Source organism: Takifugu flavidus, chromosome 2 (assembly GCF_003711565.1).
Source record: "Takifugu flavidus isolate HTHZ2018 chromosome 2, ASM371156v2, whole genome shotgun sequence".
Lineage (NCBI taxonomy): Eukaryota > Metazoa > Chordata > Actinopteri > Tetraodontiformes > Tetraodontidae > Takifugu > Takifugu flavidus.
In genome coordinates this window covers 2,866,789-2,885,350 of record NC_079521.1, presented here as the reverse complement: position 1 = coordinate 2,885,350, position 18,562 = coordinate 2,866,789, and the positions used below count along the sequence as shown (strand labels likewise).

General features: G+C 45.5%; 1 protein-coding gene across 1 annotated transcript; it reads left to right on the top strand.

Moving 5' to 3' along the window:
• The first annotated feature begins 3,854 nt into the window (after positions 1 to 3,854).
• Positions 3,855 to 17,992, top strand: slc7a10a (solute carrier family 7 member 10a). Its single transcript, XM_057017487.1, has 11 exons — positions 3,855 to 4,053; positions 6,721 to 6,925; positions 7,876 to 8,027; positions 14,229 to 14,354; positions 14,479 to 14,632; positions 14,854 to 14,977; positions 15,146 to 15,249; positions 15,326 to 15,422; positions 15,512 to 15,661; positions 16,672 to 16,849; positions 16,925 to 17,992. Exons 1-11 carry the CDS (start codon positions 3,951 to 3,953, stop codon positions 17,023 to 17,025), a joined length of 1,494 nt encoding a protein of 497 aa, XP_056873467.1. The 5' UTR covers positions 3,855 to 3,950; the 3' UTR covers positions 17,026 to 17,992.
• The last annotated feature ends 570 nt before the right edge of the window (positions 17,993 to 18,562 follow it).

Here is an 18,562-nt window from a genome sequence, read left to right as displayed (position 1 = left end):
TCTAAAGTAGTTGCTTTTTTCCCCTTACTCTAAATTCCTTTATCCCAAGAGACTGCCTACCTGTAAGTATTACAAGTTCACACTGCACAAAATCCCCCAGGACAGTGTTTCTAAGCGAGGGCCCCAGTTCCCCTCCCAGGAATGAAAGGGGTTTTGTGAGGCACCGGGGGCTTCAGCCAGTCTCTCTCCTGGTTATCATCTTTAGAATAATGGCCTGGCGGAGCATGCTAACCAAGAGCTGGAGGTGCCCCTACAATATGTGGCTTCTTGTCTGCTTCCTCCTGGTCTACCCACCTGCTGTGGGTCGAGCATGCCTACAACTCCCTGGTCAGCACTGCCATAGATATGTCTCATGGTTTCCAGCCTCCATTGTCTCCCAGTCAGCAGGCTGAAGTGGTGGTACCCTCTGTCTGTCCCCATCTTTGTCATGCCCACCGGTTCTAGCAGAAGGCTTGGCAGTGTTAAAGCAGACTGCTGCCCAAACATCGACGATCATCATATCCCTGCATCTGAGTATCAAGCTGAAACTCCCTCCTCTCCTGAAGCCTGGTTCCACGAGTCCACCTTATTGTTTTAATATAAAACACTTACATAAATGCTGTTTTCCCTTTGTCTGTCATTTTCTGGTCCAGACTTTTGAACCAAAGTGACTGAGCTGTTGTCTGACACTAAAATGCTAAAATAGGTGTGACTCTTTCACCCAGCTTAAAAGAAGACTTTCTTACAAGCTAAACTGGTTTCCACTTAGCAACATGCCTTCTCAACAGCATTTACGATTGCTGCATTGGTTTTTTTGACTCCACCCTATCCTTCGTTCATTCTGCTTAATTTACTAACTGTAAACACCTCATGTTGGCTTTGTTTCAGTGGGTGAAATATGAGTAGTGTTTGTAGAAGTAGAAGTGTCTTTATTTGTCATGGCCCTGAGCCAGCAAGAAGAAACAAATGACAAACCAGTTATTCTTTACATTCTTTTCATAGGTCATAGGTCGTCTAATTATTAGGTTAATATCTTAGTTATGTTGCTATAGGCCAAGGCTGCCGGGGTCCTGTCCTGTCCTGTCCTGTCCTGTCCTGTCTGTCCTGTCCTGTCCTGTCCTGTCCTGTCTGTCCTGTCCTGTCCTGTCCTCTCCTCTCCTCTCCTCTCCTCTCCTCTCTCTCCTCTCCTCTCCTCTCCTCTCCTCTCCTCTCCTCTCCTGCTTGTTGGGGGTCAGGCCCCGGGATTCTGTAAAGCACCTCGAAGCAATTTTGTTCGTAACAGACATTATATGAATAAAGATTGATGCTCTGATTTGATGCCTACTTCTGTGTCCAGTCAACCAAGCAGATGTTGATATGGTAGCTAGTACTCGTGAAAACTGATCAACTGATTAAAAGGATGAATGACTAGTAGATAACCAGTTCCACAGACTGCTGCACGGGATCTGATTAGATTTTGAGGAATAGATTAACAGCTAGTCCTTTGGTACAAAAACTCTAAAATAAGATTTGTTTACTTAGCCGCGTTGCTTTAGACCTTTGCGAAACCCTTCTCGCGTTGCTCTGAGATAAAAACTGAACAGCATCATTTCCAGTAACCCTGCACTGGCAAGGCAGCAGATGAGTTTTTAGGATGACAGTAGCTATCAGAAAACTCTGTTACTTTATGTTCAAGGGCAGCAGAAAATTCACCAACGTGTCAATGACTGGTTGCAAAGTAAGAAATTTACAGTTTTGCATTTGGTAAACAGAAAAAGAAAAATAAAGACTGAAAGGCATGTTGAAGGGGGAAAAAAATCAGATTTATTGCAAAACAAAATCAAGATCTACATAAATTTGCAAAGATCTAAAATTCAATCTGCAGAAATAGGAACAGCCAAAAACATAAGAGAACATGTAAGGGAAGGGAATGCTGGCAGTCTGGCATGACCACGCCTGAACAAAGGAACATCTGCCAATTCAGGAATTACATGGATTCAAACGCAACATGGCACAGGTGAGGGACAGGTGAGACACGACCGGGGGGAGTGATCAGGATGATCAAGAGGGAAGACCAGGAGAAGCATAGGTGTGGGAAACAATACTGGAAAACCGAACGACCCACAGGTTCCGACACCTGCTCAGTGAAGTCAGTCTGGTCGTCCTGCTCTCGGCCGCTCCGCATCAAACTCTGCAGGTGAACTTCTGCTCGAGTCAGTCAAGCGAAGAATTACAAAGCTCACTTTAATAAAAGTGGTTTACACTCATGCAGTGTTTGACGCAGTTATGGCAACAGAGATGACCCAGGAGAGCCCAAAGATTCCTGTTAAGGACCTACAAGAGTCCTACATTTCAGTTTTTGCACTCTGGTTCCCAGTAAGACAGATAGCACACATTCAAGCCAACTCTCCATTATTACCAAATACATATAATGATTAACACCATTACAGAGCCACCATACTAAGAACTTGGAGAGTGCAGACCTCCACCAGGCAGGTAATTTCCCCACATATTATAGCTTATGCCCTTAGGATAGTATATACCATCACCAGCCACTTGTCAGCCAATCACATGACCACAACTTTGGCATGTAGATGTGGTCCACACAACTTCAAACTGAGCATCAGCCCGTGGAAGAAAGGGGATTTAAGTGACTTTGAGTGTGACCTGGTTGTTGGCGCCAGACGGGCTGAGCATTTCAGATTTACACGCCCAACATGTACAGGGTTGACAGAGAACAGTTGGCAAAAAGGGCAAATATCCACTGAGCATCGGTTGCCTGGATGAAAATGCCTTGTGGTAAGAGGAAAATGGACAGACTGGTTCTTGACAGAAAGGCAACAGCGACTCAAATAACCACTTGTTACAACCAAGGTATGCGGAACACCATGTAACACAGAACACGGCCAACCTTGAAGACGGGCTACAGCAGCAGACAACCCCAGTGCCACTCAAGTCAACTAAGAACAGTAAAGTGAGGCTACAATTTTGTACAGGTTCACCAAAACTAGACAATAGAAGACTGGGGGGAAACGTTACCTTATAAAGTGGCCGGTGTGCATATACAACCAGTAGTAATAGAAGGTTACATAACCTAGAAGGTTGCTTTATGATCAAGGCCTGGCTTTGATCCTGGCATATGATCTTTTGGAAAAAGATCAAAAAAGTGCAGAACATCAACAGAATTCCATCGTCTGTTCCTTGGCCCATTGTCAATGTTTCCTGAAAATTTCATCTGTTTTGCTATCAAACGGGTGTCCTTGACGCAGGCAATCAAAAAATTATGTCCATCAATTCTCAAAATAGACACATTTGTAATGCATTTTCTTAATACTGTATACAATTTAGCACCATTTACCTCACCCAATCTGGTATTTTCATTTTGACATGACTAAATTGGAGCCTGCTGGTTCTGTTATTTCAGATTTTCTACCGAATGAAAAACTTTTGCCTTCTGGTCGTCAAGGGAACGCGCTTTCCCACCGGTGATTGACAGTACAGTAGCAATAAGAATGTAAAGAGGGAGGGCCAGGGTGGGCTCTATGTGACGCCTACAGGAAATGAGTTTCTTGAGTCTGCGTCGATGCTGTTTGCTCAAAAACCCAAGGAACCGTCGCTCTCTGCACCTCCACAGCTTAGGCAATTATCAACATTAAAGACATACAAAAGAAATAAAGAAATCACCGATGGATTAAATACCCCCTAATTCGGTCCCAGTGTCATGTTGCAATGAGCACGGATCAAATCCACAATCCCTGACAAAATGGGATCAACGCCCACCGTGATAAAACAAAGTTTATACGTCCAAACTTCAACCTCCCCACCGCGCTCCCAACAAGCGTACCTGGAATAAGGTGGCGCTTTCACCGCGCCGTTGTGCGCATGCGCACGTCCTCCCTGATCACGGAGATACAAGAGCAACCTTGAAATAAGTGGATCAGTGCATGTGAGCCGGGCCGTGGTGGAAGAGACACTTTCTTTCGGCGGGGGCGATGGAGGAAAAAGCGAAACGGGAGGATGGAAACTCTCCCAAGAGCGACAGAGTCACTCTGAAGAAAGAAATAGGGCTGTTAACGGCGTGCGCTATCATAATTGGTGAGTGAGGTCTCCCATCGTATGTCAACCACGTTGTTTTTTAAGGAGGAAGGAATCCAAGGGGAAGCGTGAGACCATGACTTTGTAACTCGGAAAGAGGCGAGGACAACTGTTGACTTGTGTTCAGAAGTGACGGTGTCACCGCGCACAAAAGCAGCCAGCCACGGTACCGGGTCGAGGTTGTGTTTGGGTCCTGGGCTCATTTTAGATCGCAGGAGGCCAAATGAGTCTTAAACTATATTAATTGTCGTGATTAGACACAGCTGCGGAGAAGAGAGCGCGCGATGGCCAAAGTCAGAAAAACGCGTTTACGCGCGGATGTTTCCGCCTCCAGGTTCCGTTTGACGCGGCTCGGGGGGTTGCGATTCTGGTGTATGAAACGTTGCATCAGTCGAGATGTTCTGAATATGGACATGCCTACGTGGCTGATTCGCGTCATGGTGAAGTTCAAAAGATTTGGGGCTCCGCGTTGGGTTTTTTTGTGCGCGCCGCTTGAGCAGGAAGAGTGCGAGTGTGGAGAAATCTGCCGGGCTGAACGCTCTCTGCCACGCTGTCCTCAAAGTAACTGCGAGCTGCTGCAGAATGAAGAGATTTCACTCAAATACCAAGCTGTCGGAGCCGTTTTGGTACAGGAAGCTGCAGTGCTGGGGCTTTCCTATGCGGCATCATACCTCGTGCGTTCAGCAGGACAGTATGCATCGTCCCATTTGCACCATTACACTAGGAGGAAAAAGTCTACAACTTTAATGGCCTCCTTCCATAAACCCAATAGTGGATCTGATCCAGCATCCGAGTTGGCGGCATCTGTTGCCTTCTTTAATAGGGTTTCCGACCCAACCTGTTCACTCGAATTGTGCGATTTAGCAGATTCAGAACCGTCACTATTGAGTCGGATAATTTCACTTCTATTTGTACCTTTTTAAACTAGATCTTCCAAACGAATTTATAAAGGCGAGACACACAAATGTATTTGCTTTACATTAGAAATACAAATTCAGAGTTGATGGTGGGGCCTCACAGGGCGGAACAGACTCAGTAGGAACAACCAATCATGCACATTCATGCGTCAGTAGTGAAAACCCCACCACCACACACACACACAAAGTGAATTATGCAGTACTTTAAAGCATCCTAAGTGCTCTGCAGTAAGATGAGCTGTTAAAGGTTTCTGGCTGACTGTGGAACATAAAGGTCACAACAAGCACCAGAAACAGCAATAACCCTTCAGAAGACAGTGTTTCTTTCATGCCACCTGTCCCTCCTCACCTGCGGGCTGTTTACACCCTTTTCTCGTTTACTCTGGCAGAACTACCGTAGTTGAAATCCTTAATGTCATCAGGAGATTTTTGCTTCGGACTCACGGCTGTCGTTTCAGAACCGCGGTGCTGGTAGGCAGCGGGTCGGTAGGACTTCACAGTCCCGGCCGCTGTGCCAAACCCGATGACATAACAAACATAACGCAAGTATTATGTAACAACACTGCATCTCACCACAGCCTCCACAATCAATTCTGACAGTGATAAATGTGCCCTCAGCCCTCCGCCTCCTCTCCCACTGCATCATTACAAAGCATCTTTAGCTGCTTTGGCCTCCCTCAGTGAATGAAATGATTCCGGGGGACAGATGGAGACGCGTTTGAAAATTCTCCTCCTGTCCCAAAGCAGCGAAAAACAAGTTTTGCTTGAACAGCTGCCGACAGTTTACTTCCCTCTGTTAGTTTTTGCTTGTCTGTTTTTTTTCCCTGCGTGTAGGGGGGGTATTTTTTAGCCTGCGCTTTAGCCACGTGAACCACCAGGGAACCTTTTTAGGAACAGCAGGCCATGTTTCTCTGAGACCACAAGGCCTCAATAGAAAAGAAATCATGGTCCTACCATATTTGGGTCATTTTACAGGACTTGTGTTGCTCATATTTCGTGTGCTGTCTGTCCCGATGGCTGTCGTTGCTGCTGCACAGCTACTGGAGCCTGTGCTGCAATAAGGTGTTATAAAACGGTCACGATGATGAAATTCCTGAGAGATTGTTGAGATTTCATTTTGACTTACTTTCAGGTTTCGCAGGTTCGCTTGCTTTTGATTTGATTATTCAGTGATGAGTTGCTTGATCATATTTTGGCAACCATGTGGGAATTATGGCATCTTGGAGGTTTTCTGGAGTAAATATTGCATTGACCTCTTGATTTAGGAGGCATGTTCGTGGAGGCGCCGTTTGCTGCCACACAGTCTGCGCGTGCTTTCGCAGGTGTGCTCGCGCCACAGTGTAAAATCCACTTTGCTCGACTGAGGGAAAGTTGACAGAATCACGCAGAAGTGTGTGGAAACATCCTTTCATCTGTTGTAATTCTTCTCGTTCACAACACGACGTGCACAGTGATGACTCGATGCGAACAAAACGCAAATCTCTAAAGATTTCATTTAGTGGTGGGAAGGTTTTAACAAGCCCCTCGGGGGTTTCCTGGCTTTGCTTTTATTCCTTTTTGAAAATAAGAATTTGTTTTGCATCTCCCACCTGGTGTTTGAGCCCGGTGGGGGGAGGGGGGCGTAATATGAGAGTGTGTTTGTGTGATCATGTGGCCCAAAGGCAAGTTTTAAAATGTGTATTGTGGTTATGACACACTGGCCAGTAAAACTGGCCAACAACACTAACCACGTGTACCATTATCTCCTCAGGAAACATCATTGGCTCAGGAATATTCATCTCCCCCAAGGGTGTGCTGGAGCATGCGGGCTCTGTGGGGCTGTCGCTCATCGTCTGGGTTTGTGGAGGAGGGATCTGTGCTCTGGGTTCCATGTGTTACGCTGAGCTGGGTGTCACCATTCCCAAGTCTGGAGGAGATTATTCATACGTGACGGAGATCTTTGGAGGCCTTGTGGGGTAAATAGTGTTCTCATACACAGTCGTTTCAAGGTATCTGATTTGGAAGCTATTGGAGTCCAGACTGAGCTTGTGCACAAGGAGGTTGGGTTCATGTTTAGCTGCCTGGAACCAATCAGCCTCAAAGGTCTCAAGACAGTCGTGTGATCATTCAGAAGCCTGTAAATGTCAAACATGACCTCTGTTACAGCAGCCTGCAGGCAGGCCCATGTGGCTTTCTTTTAATTAGCCCTGTAATAATAACACAACAATAATGAGATGCTGCATTGTGTTTATTTGAAGATTCTATTTGATATTCAGAGTGTGTGTGGGGCTGGAGTTGACAATGACTCAGACTGGCTGTGTTCACCTACAGGCTGTGGGAGGCTGCAGACTTTGCGGAGGTGGCACATGTTACTTTTATGAGCCTTTCTCATTGGGTTTAAATGTCAAATGCTTACAGTAAACCCCAAATCTGAATTTTACTAAAGGTGAGCTCCCAATATGATATTTGTGGCGGTTCCTCTGCACTCAGGAAGGATTATGATAAATCATTTATTTGATCTTTGTTGGCCATATTTTATTTCTAATGAGGGTTCCAGGGATGTCTGGCGCCATATTTCAGCTGTCGACCAGAAATTTCCCGTTTTTCTTGATTTTAATCTTTATTCTTTATTTATTTTTTTAAATGAAGAGACTGACAACCTTTGACCTCATTATTGTATCAATGCCATAAAGGCCAAAGCCTGAACTATAAATGAAAAGCAAACAGAAACTCAGCCTTTTATTATTGCGACCATGAAGATTATTAAACTGAAGCAGCAGCTCGTAATGTGTGTGTGAAATCTGTGGTTAATTTCAAGCTCAAGTTTTAGGTGGAAAGAGGAGTCGTAGTTTTCCACCCCTCAAAACTCCAGTCGGAAAAAAGCAAAACCAAGTCTCTGTTGTGTTTTGTCTCTTTCTTCCTGTAGATTTCTGTTGTTGTGGAGCGCCGTCCTCATCATGTATCCGACAACACTGGCTGTCATCGCTCTCACCTTCTCCAATTACGTCTTACAGCCGGCCTTTCAGAACTGTCTGCCCCCATACGTTGCCACCAGGCTCCTCGCCACCATCTGTGTCAGTGAGTAGATGATTGACGTCTTTCTTCGTCTTTCAGGAAGCCGTCTTGGCTCTTTTGTTTTGTTTACAGTGATTACAGGTAAAAGTTGGGAGATTACACTTGTGACTGCAGGCAGAGCTTGAATTTGTGAGGGCAGGGCGGCATCAGTGAGCAAACGGTGCCCGTTGGAACTATTACATGTCTTCACTTGTCAAGCTTGTTAGTATCTGGTGTGCAGAGTTCCACAGAGTTGAAATTTTACCCAATACCTTAACGGCGGGCGTCGGGGCCCGTTCTTCTACCCCTTCTGCTACCTTCTTGTTTTTGCTGCTGAGCCCCTCACTGTACAGTTGGATGCTGTGCATGAGAAGGCTGGCAACCCCCACCTTTCAAAAGCAGTCCCAGTATTTTCTGTTTTCATTCAGGAATTGGTGTGTTTCCAGGGATGTCCAAGCTGTTTTTAAGGAGGGCCAGACTTGCAATCTGCCACCCACCATCCCACCTGGCCCATAGGATTTAAATACAAATGCAGTTTTATAAAAAAGCTATGACAACAATTGTTCTTGGCATGGGAATATGGCATGAATAAGCAGTCTCAGCTCCCAATAACCAGCTTCATTAAGTCACCGAAATGACTTGCATATATTTAAACCAGCACAAAACTTAAAAGACCCAGAAATTGCAATATATTCAAGGATGACCTAATGGGTAACTTCCTGTTGCTAAGGTGAAGGGTGATACAGTGGATGAAATGCATTAAACGTCACACAGGCTGGGAGGGGGGGCCTCGGTCTTATTTAGTGGTTTTTACAGGCGTTTTTTACAGAGTTCAGAGACGTGTCTGCAGGGATACGTGGAGCAAATATTATTTTTAGACTGATACTTGCTTTACTGAAGGTGGAGTCTATGCTAACTCATCAGAAACCCCCCCCCAAATTTACACAGGACAACGTGGCGGTGCATGACGTCTGCGTCATGGTAACCTGAACCAGTCATCCTGCTCAGTGTTTGGCTTGTAACGACACCATTGTGGCACGTGTTGTGAGCATTCCACAAGTGGGTCAGCTCTCTCTGGAGAACGCGCTGCCGGCCTAGATTTAATGGAAACTACGGCAGTTCACACGGAACAGATCATACCAGAGTGTAATACACCTGGTCACACGATTTCAGCTTTTATAAATGTAAAGGATTAACAAACGCAACAAAAATCCTGACAAGAACAGGAAGCTGTGTACACATAAACTACTCTCTCATAATTGGAGGGCTGTTGGGACCAGTCGGCCAAACTTGAGCTTTCTACAGAAGCAGCTTTCACTCAGATTACAGCGGTTATTCAGGCTGCTGACAACTCCTGCTGCAGGTTGTTCTGTTCTACTGGAATATTGTGTCCACGCCTAGCAGGTTAGATGTGCAAGCGCTTGTGGTTATTTGTAGGGATGTCTTGATCACATTTTTTTATATCGAATATCTGCCAATACCAAGTCCCATCAAGTGTTCTTCCATCAATCTTCCCTCAAATCTCCTCAATTGACAGGAGGTGCCAGAGTCATGCACGCAATAAAGCCGCCGTTCCGCTCCACAATATCGCTCATTCCACTCGATATGGTGCGATGCCTTTATTTATCCAGGGGGTCCCGTTGAGATACAAAGACCTCTTATTCAAGGGAAGCCTGGCCAAGACCAGAGCTTAATGTGTGACATGTTGGAGCAAATTAAAACGGACATCGCAGAACAGATTAAAGTTAATTCGGTTCATCTTTGGTTAGATCGTATCTATTACAATCAGAATTGCTTCTAGGTGCTTTACAGAAACCCAGGGCTAGGAAAAACTCCCCTTTTAACAGGAGGAAACCTTGAGCAGGACCGTGCTCATACGGTGGGACCCTCCTGCTGATGGCCATCCGGGAAAAAATAGTAATTATGCGGTGGTGTAGAGTTCAGCAGGGCAGCGAGCTAATTAGGGAGAAAAATTAATTTTAAAACGAGCAAGCATGATTGAAATCATGCAAAAGCTTCCTGAAAGGCAGGGAGATGTGTTCCTTCCAGTTCCGAGTATGCTGATGTGACAACTTAACAGGAAGAAACACAAATCATTATGCAATAAATCCTCTATTACAGCTGGCAGCCAAATCCAGACACTTTTCAATGTGACAAAAACCAAAATGTAGCAAGGCTTTACTGAAAATACACACATAACTTACACAGCCTGTAACTGCAACACATAAAAACACCTTTGTCTTTAACACTAAGGCGAGTTTAGTTCATCAAGCCCGCCTCCTAAATCTGCTGCCACAAACATTAATTTAATTTAGTCTGCTCTCCGTGCTGTTTGTTTCAGTCATCTGTTGGTTAATATGATCAGTTTGGCTGCTTTCAACAGTCCGACTGAGCTAAGGTTACTCCTGGTAAACATCAGCGGAGAAGAAAACAATCACGGAAAAAAGGGTTTTGCTCTTTGATTAAGAAACATTGAACCATGTCACATATGGGAGCATTTGCTATGAAAAATGAATAAATGTAATGACCAAAATATGCCAGAAATCTTTCCCAGCAAAACCATCCCAGCTGACTGTAGACAACTGAATATCGTGGCTGGGGGATAGAGCAGCACTGAGATAGCTACAGCCATTTTCATCTTCTCATGTACTGTTGTGCACTATTCCTGGCCTCTAATATGATCAGTGTTGACATGCTGGAGTGTGGAGTTGTGTATTTAAATAGCCAGTGGTCAAAGTGCGTGCCGTGTATGTCTGAGAGGATAGCTGGTTCAAACTTGTCTGAACTGGATGGAGAAATGGGCCATGGATGGGAGAGGGATGTGAGTGTACGGCTGTGCTGGGTTAGCATTTGCACACCAGTAGACCTCCACTATTTTTGGCAGCAGAATGTTACATATGCTGCCCGTTAAGTCGGGTGCTTATTTTGTGCGCGTGTCGGCCTCTGTGCATATTAGTACAGTATGTGCCAGCGTATCATAAATGTTCCCAGCTTTTTGTTGGCGCTAATTAAGGTTTGTGCGTCTCGCTTTGCGACGCTCCAGGCAGCGCACATCATGGAAACGGGAACCAGCCAGGACGCCGCGCACGTGAACAACTGGGCAATATTGCTGTCCAGCTGCCACCCCGTTTGACCTCCTCGTGCTTCCCACTGGCTGCTTGCTGCCACCTCCCTCCCTCATCCGTGGTCTGGATCAGACGCGTGACATCAATGTCAGCGTGCCAGAGTCAACACATGTCTTCATTGTCATTTGTCGGGCATGTGTTTGCGTACGTACGCTGACAGGAAAAGTCTGGCTGTGTGTAAGAGACTATTCTGATCAGCAGCAGCAGCTTTGATCGCCGTTTAAAGCTGGTTTTTCATGAGGGAATGTTCCTACACTTTACTCTTCTCCCTCCCCCTCGTCTCCTCTCTCTCATGCAGCTCTGCGTAGGCTACACAGAAAACCAGCTCTTGAGTTCAACATCTGGAATGCTCTCCGGTTTTAAGGATGACAGTCCTGCAAAGGAGCTGAAAATATGTTTATGTAGAGAGGAATTCAGCTGGAAACTTTCCACTCGTGCCCGTGCAGTTTTAGTCATTGATTTACTTTGTACATTTAAACTTTTTTGTATTTCTTTTTTTATTGTCAACGGTATATAAATGGATGTCGTTTTCTGTGAGATGGTTGCACTTACAAGTGTCGTATCGGGGTTTTAAGGATCTACAAACCCCCAGACAGACTCTCTTAGTTCACACATAAGACATTTGACATCTGAGGGTCTGGCTGGGATGAAGGGAGGGGGAGAGATAACCCGACAACTGTGTTCTGGACTTGGGTCTGTGACGTTAAAAAGCAGCACATCCTCATATTTAAGAAGAGTAAGAATGATACATTAACTAATCAGCTAAACAGGATTATCCAGTCAGACTACATTAACTGTCCCCACATTTCTGTGCTCACGTGGATTTACTGTAATCTGCTATGGTTTAGCACTTGTGGGATGGATGAGACTGAGGGTTTTTGGCAGTTTAGTGACCAGATCCTGGACCAGTGGGAGGCGTTCCTGAGGTTAAAGCCCCCTATAAATCTGCACAAAGTTGGGATCAGAATCCATTAAGAGTAAAAGCAGTAATTAGTTTAGTATTCTGGTGCTGAGGTGGCCTTCAATGGGAGCTGTGGCAGCAAGACACAGATTTACCTGCGCTGTCACAGTCAAAGCACACTGGCACCTCCTTCCTGTCAGGGTTAACAGTGGGAGGGGGGGCACATGAACACAGGAACGGAAATGCATGCAACACCTCGAGGGTGACTGACTATAAAACACTGGGGGTTTTAGGCAGGGGAAAGCTATGCTCGGTGCCACCAAAACCTCCTGCCAAAAATTCACGTTGCCGTGTGTGTAAGTGTGCGCGCGCACGTGCACGCAAACGCGCCCAGCTGAAGTGGTCTCTTCAGTTTGTCGTAGAAGGAGGTAGAATGAAATGGGTGAGCACGATGTCAAAGAGGCCCTGTGAGAGTATATAGCACTGCCAAGGCCAACTCATCCATCCATCATCCATCCACAGGAAGAGGGTGGCGAAGCGGCTGAGGTTCTGGACACCACCACAGTCTTTGCAGGACATCCACCACCACCCAGTCCACAGCACAGCCTGCTCCACTAAGGAGCTGTAAACCTCCAAACGCTACGCCAGAGGTCTCGTCCCTGTCAGGCAGTGAGATTCAGGACGTGAATCACAAACGTGATTTGGAACAAAGGCAAAATTGACTGCAAATGTGTTACATCATTAATTTAGAATGCGAGAACGGCTCTCTTTTCTTTATGGAGCAAATGGTTTGTGATAATGACCCTGGTACCCCATGATTGGACAATAGGTCGGAGCCTCATTTCCAGGGACTTTCCCATGGAGACATTGTTGTATGACATAGCAGTTGGCACGCTCACAATTTCTGGTTCCTCTTTTTCAAGTGAAACCACCACCCTGCTCTGCCATTCTACAGGAAGTGTTCCTTAACTGGTGACATTGAAGAGAGTGTTTGTGCATGTGTGTGTTTGCGTGCATGCATGTGGCTTTGGGAAAAAGAATTCCTTTTGTCCCCGTCTTTTAAAACCACAGCAATCACGCATGAATCCTTCTTTTTTACATAGACAACACCAACCGTATGTGTGGAATGCAGCCTTTGGTTATACATGTGCTGCCATGTTTTTTAAGCCCAGGTGGCTGGAGAAGGTGTCCCAGCCTCATTGAAATGAATCTTGATATGACACTGTCGTGTGTGTGTGTGTTTGTGTGTGTGGGCAGCTGAGCCAACCAACTGGACGCTGCTGTGATACGCGGCAGCCGCGAGACGGAAGATAAAGTGAAGGAGATGAACGTTTGAGGAACTGACAGTACTCCCAGTATTTGTGCTGATGAATGCGGATTTCTGTAATTGTGATCATGCATCTTCCATTCAACAGTACTTATTCCTGATCAGGGTCACGGGGCGCTGCGCCTGACCCTAATACAGGGCCAAGGTAGCAATGCTGTAACGTTTCCCCCTGTTATATTTGTGTGTTTCTTACTACCTGTTTAGTGTAGTGCTTCTATCTAAACCTGTCTCACATGTGCACCTGTTGGGGGGGGGGGGGGAAATGCTGGTGGCCTGTTAATGCTGGGCCAGACGGCTTTTAAACCTCTCAGCGAAATGGGTCAGTCTTGACACAAAGCAGCTACAGTTACTAAGAAATGATCCTGCCCCCCACACACACATACACACACACGGTAGACGTACAAACCTGAAAATATGTTGACATCAAATGTAGAACATGCGGCATTTACAGACTCTCTCTCACCCATTTACACACGCCAGTCTCTCATACTTTACACTTTCGTAGATATGAAACAATCACTTTACACATGAAATGTAATGGAATACAGGCACCCACACACAGTGTGAAAATACTCACTGACAAAACACACGTGGACCAGATCAGATTTGTTAGATTATGTTCATTTGGGGACAAATCTGATCCTCATACTAGAGTTTCAATTATACATTCAGGCTTTCTAATTAAATGCAAAGTAAGGAAACCAGTTCATTTATTGTCCCTTCACTCTCTCCCAAATGGATGTCAAATGATAGATAACAAGGGAATCGGTAAAGTTTTAGAGGTCAATCTTGAAACAAACCCTACGTTTTTATTGTGTGTGCCAATTCCTTGAAGGCCAAGGTGCTGATGAAAGTCTCTGTTTGTGCTTTAGTGTTCCTGACCTGGGTGAACTGCTACAGTGTCCGCTGGGCAACAAGGATCCAAGATGTTTTCACCATTGGAAAACTCCTGGCCTTGGTGCTCATCATAGTGGTGGGACTCGTCCAAATCTGTAAAGGTAAAAACACGGTTATGTTGTTAAAACCCTACAAAATACCAGATTGTCCATCTGATTACGCACTGAAAACTGGTCACACGAGACTGTTGGGCTCGTTCATGACCTGCTCCGTACGTCTTCTCAGGACACTATGAGGCTCTAAAGCCCAGCGTGGCCTTTGAGTTCCTCCAGGAACCATCAGTGGGACAGGTGGCGCTGGCGTTCCTTCAGGCCTCATTCGCCTACAGCGGCTGGAACTTCCTCAACTACGTGACAGAAGAGGTGGTGGAGCCACGCAAGTACGTCACGCCACCATGCACCAATGCATGAGCGATACAGAAGCTGAAATTGTGCAACATTTGCAGGGAAAACTGCTGCACTCGAGCTGTTCATCCTGTTATTAATCGGTGTCTTAAATGCTCCACATCCTGTTTGGCTGATGTGACTGGAAAGTCCAAGAAACGTTCACGTGCTGTATTTCGGCGGCATTTGAAAGAGCCATATGTTCTTACTCCTCTAGGAACCTTCCTCGCGCCATCTACATTTCCATCCCACTGGTGACCCTCGTCTACACCCTGACGAACATCGCCTACTTCTCCTCCATGACCCCAGAGGAGCTGCTGGCCTCCAATGCTGTAGCGGTGGTGAGCAGCTCTCGGCTCAGGATATTTTTTAAAGATGTTGTAGCTGTAGCTGATGTTGTAGCCCTGTGTGTTTATGACGTCTGTATCTTTCAGCATTGATCAATCGGTGCAAGTGTAATCGGGCATTTTCCAAGTTACAACATGAATCTATCAATTTTGTTGTTGCAGACATTTGGCGAAAAACTGCTGGGCATGTTTTCTTGGGTTATGCCCATCTCTGTAGCACTGTCGACCTTTGGCGGCATCAATGGATATCTGTTCACCTCATCCAGGTAGAACGCACCTGTCGTCCTGTACGCTGCTTTATAGACACCTCTCGATTCCAATAAACTCACCGTCTGTTTGCAGACTGTGCTTCTCAGGGGCCAGAGAGGGTCACCTGCCTTACCTCTTGGCTATGATCCACCTAAAGAACTGCACTCCCATCCCAGCCCTGCTCGTCTGCGTAAGTGCTGTGAAGATGCGCTGCAGAAGCCTCTTGTCACCAACTCTCTTCAGTTACGTGATCTTTAAAGCTGCCTTGTTCTCTCACAGTGCTCGGCCACCATAATAATACTGTGTGTCGGAGAGACGCACAACCTGATCAATTATGTCTCCTTCATCAATTTTCTGTCGTACGGAGTCACCATTGCCGGTCTCCTCTACTTCCGCAAGAAGAAACCCAACCAGCTTCGACCCATCAAGGTACACAAACAGAAGAACCAGCAGGGAAAATTGAGTATATAAGGGGGAAAAACTGTCACATGACCATGAAAATGGTGTCCTAATTGTCTTATTTGTAGAAATATGAAACAAACCTTATCAAATCAATCTTTATTTATATAGTCTTATACAATCAAAATTGTTTCAAGGCGCTTTCCAGAGTCCCAGGGCCTGACCCCAGACAAGCAACAGTGGCAAGGAAAAACTCCCCTTTAACAGGAAGAAACCTTGAGCAGGACCAGGCTCATGTAGGGGGACCCTCCTGCTGATGGCCGGCTGGGTAGAGAGAGGAGAGGAGAGGGAGAAGAGGAGAGGGAGGGGGAGAAGGAGGGGAGAGGCACAGAGCACAGAAACACACACAAAAATACACTATACAATGGGTCAGCGGGGCCGGAGGTCATCATGCAGCTCCGAAGGCGGCGATACCTGTAAATAAATAGAGAGGGGAGGGGGAGAAGCAGAAAAACTACACAGGAATCAGCATAACTAGTCTGCTTGATGAGGAGACGAGAGGAGGCAAGACAAGACCATGACCATGACCCAGTGGGGTGACAGAGGCCTGTCAGGTGATCATGTTTCCGGACCCCGGCAGCCTCGGCCTATAACAGCACAGCTAAGATGTGACCTAATGATTAGACGACCCCCTAAGTATGATAATTTGTCTGTCTAGGATAGTAACTGGAACTACAGAATTAGTAACAATAAGCTTTTTCAAAGAGGTAGGTTTTAAGCCTGATCTTAAAAGTTAAGAGATTTATTTATCGTTCTCAGTGTGCTTGAAATCATATGATTGTTGCTTGCGTCTCCAGTTAATGCTGCAGAGACCCGCGAGGCAGAACGAGCCTTGGGATTTATTTTACAAGCGCCATAAAACCAATAACGGTCATGACAAACTTCGAGCGCTGAGCAGCAGGAACGCGCAGGCAGAAGGTCAGAGCGGTAGATGATGGTAGGTTTTGTCTAACAGCCGGTTTGAACTCTGTCCTGTGCAGGTGAACTTATTGATCCCCATCAGCTACTTGATATTCTGGGTGGTGCTGCTGTGCTTCAGTCTGTACTCTGAACCAGTGGTGTGCGGCCTGGGGATGGTCATCATGCTGACTGGGGTCCCTGTATACTTTGTGGGTGTTTGGTGGAAGGACAAGCCCAAGTGGATCTCCAGGCTAGTGGGTGAGTGGACCTTCGCAACCGCGCACGTCACTCTGCCTTCGTCTCTGTGGTAAAATGTCTTGTGTTGTTTTGCAGAAAAAGTCACATATATGGGCCAGAAGGTGTGTTATGTGGTGTTTCCTCAGGAAGACCTTTCAGAGACTGAACCCCTCACTTCCTCCAAAGCTACCGACTAAGCTGCTTAGGCTGCCTGAATCCTCCACCGCAAGCGTGCTGGTGTTTTTTTTGTGTGTGTGTGTGTGTTGTTTTGTTTTTTTACAGACTTTGTACTCACAATGTTCCCTGGTTTTTAACTTGGTCCGTGAGCTAATGTGCCTTAGACGTGTGTATCTTTATATTAGAAGTGTGTGATAACCTCTAAATATGCAAGCCATTTCTGCACATAGTACTTTTGCTGTTGGCTCCAGCTCCATCTCTGGAAACCATGTTTACTTTGTCAGATGTGGATGTGGATGCCTGGAGTATTTGGTCTGTTGTGTCTCGTTTCCCGTCCCTTTTGTGTTCTTACTGTCTTGACAGTACAGCTGCATAGATGATAGATAATCATCTAGACATCTAAAAGGTTCTTAATATTTATGTTTCTGTATAACTGAAGGATGACAGTTTTGTTGTTTTTTTTTTACTGCTCCCACCCTCGGGCACCCTCTGTCTCAGCCGTCGGGCTTCAAACGATGCTGTTGCCAATGTCAAATTATCTAGAGTTTTTCTAACTCATTGCAGTGGTTTCCTTGATAGAAAAGATCATAATTGCACAGCTGTGGTCATCTGATTTCTGCTACCATAACATTCTAGCTTGAAATGGTTTTTAGATACTTGTGTTTTCGTGTACTTGGATAATTTCACACCAGCCGGCTGGAGCCTGGACAGAACTGTCGGCCCTTTACCAGGCCACAATCTATCCATTTGCACTTGAGACTAAATGTATATCTGATATCCAGATGCCGTTAACACTTGACATTACATGTAAATACTGTGTTTAAAAAGTGCCAGGAACTACAAAGATCACATTCCTCAGATGTGATGCGTTACATCCACACAATGTACATTGATTTTGATGGGTGCATCTCTCTTTTGTAAGAGTGTTAATTTGTACAAAAATAACACTGTAATTTACTCATTAAATACAGAATCATGTAAATGGCATTGGTCTATATGGATGTTAATGTATGTTCAATAGCTATAAAGTGTAGCATTAATGTCCAGAGATTATCTACACACCTAAGTGAGAAGACATCTGCAGCTAAAGGGGAAAAGGACATGCTTGAAGAGGCAAGCATGTGCATTTTGGACTGAAAAGACAGAAGGACCCCAGTGTAAAAGTAGAATAAGGATCTTCCATCCTGGAACACTAACTATCACTAACTTTGGGTGTAATTTACCTGATATACCCAATAAAACTAATTTAAATATATTAAACTCCAGCAATTCAATGGCAAATTGAATTTTTTTTATTCCCCCCCCCCCATCCCTATGTGTATCGAAAGGAACTTCCACCGATGGTATTCTAGGGGTTAAACTAAGTTGGACGGGCCAAGAAAAACTCTTTCCAGGCAGTTTACTTGCATCCACACAATCATTCATGTCAAACTAAAGAGTGACATGATTCAGGTGGCGGGGGGTGCCTAATGAAAGGACACTCTTTTGCCCAGATGCCCCCAACAAGTCACACAATGACCACATTGTCCAGCGGGGTTCACCCTCAAGTGGATAGGA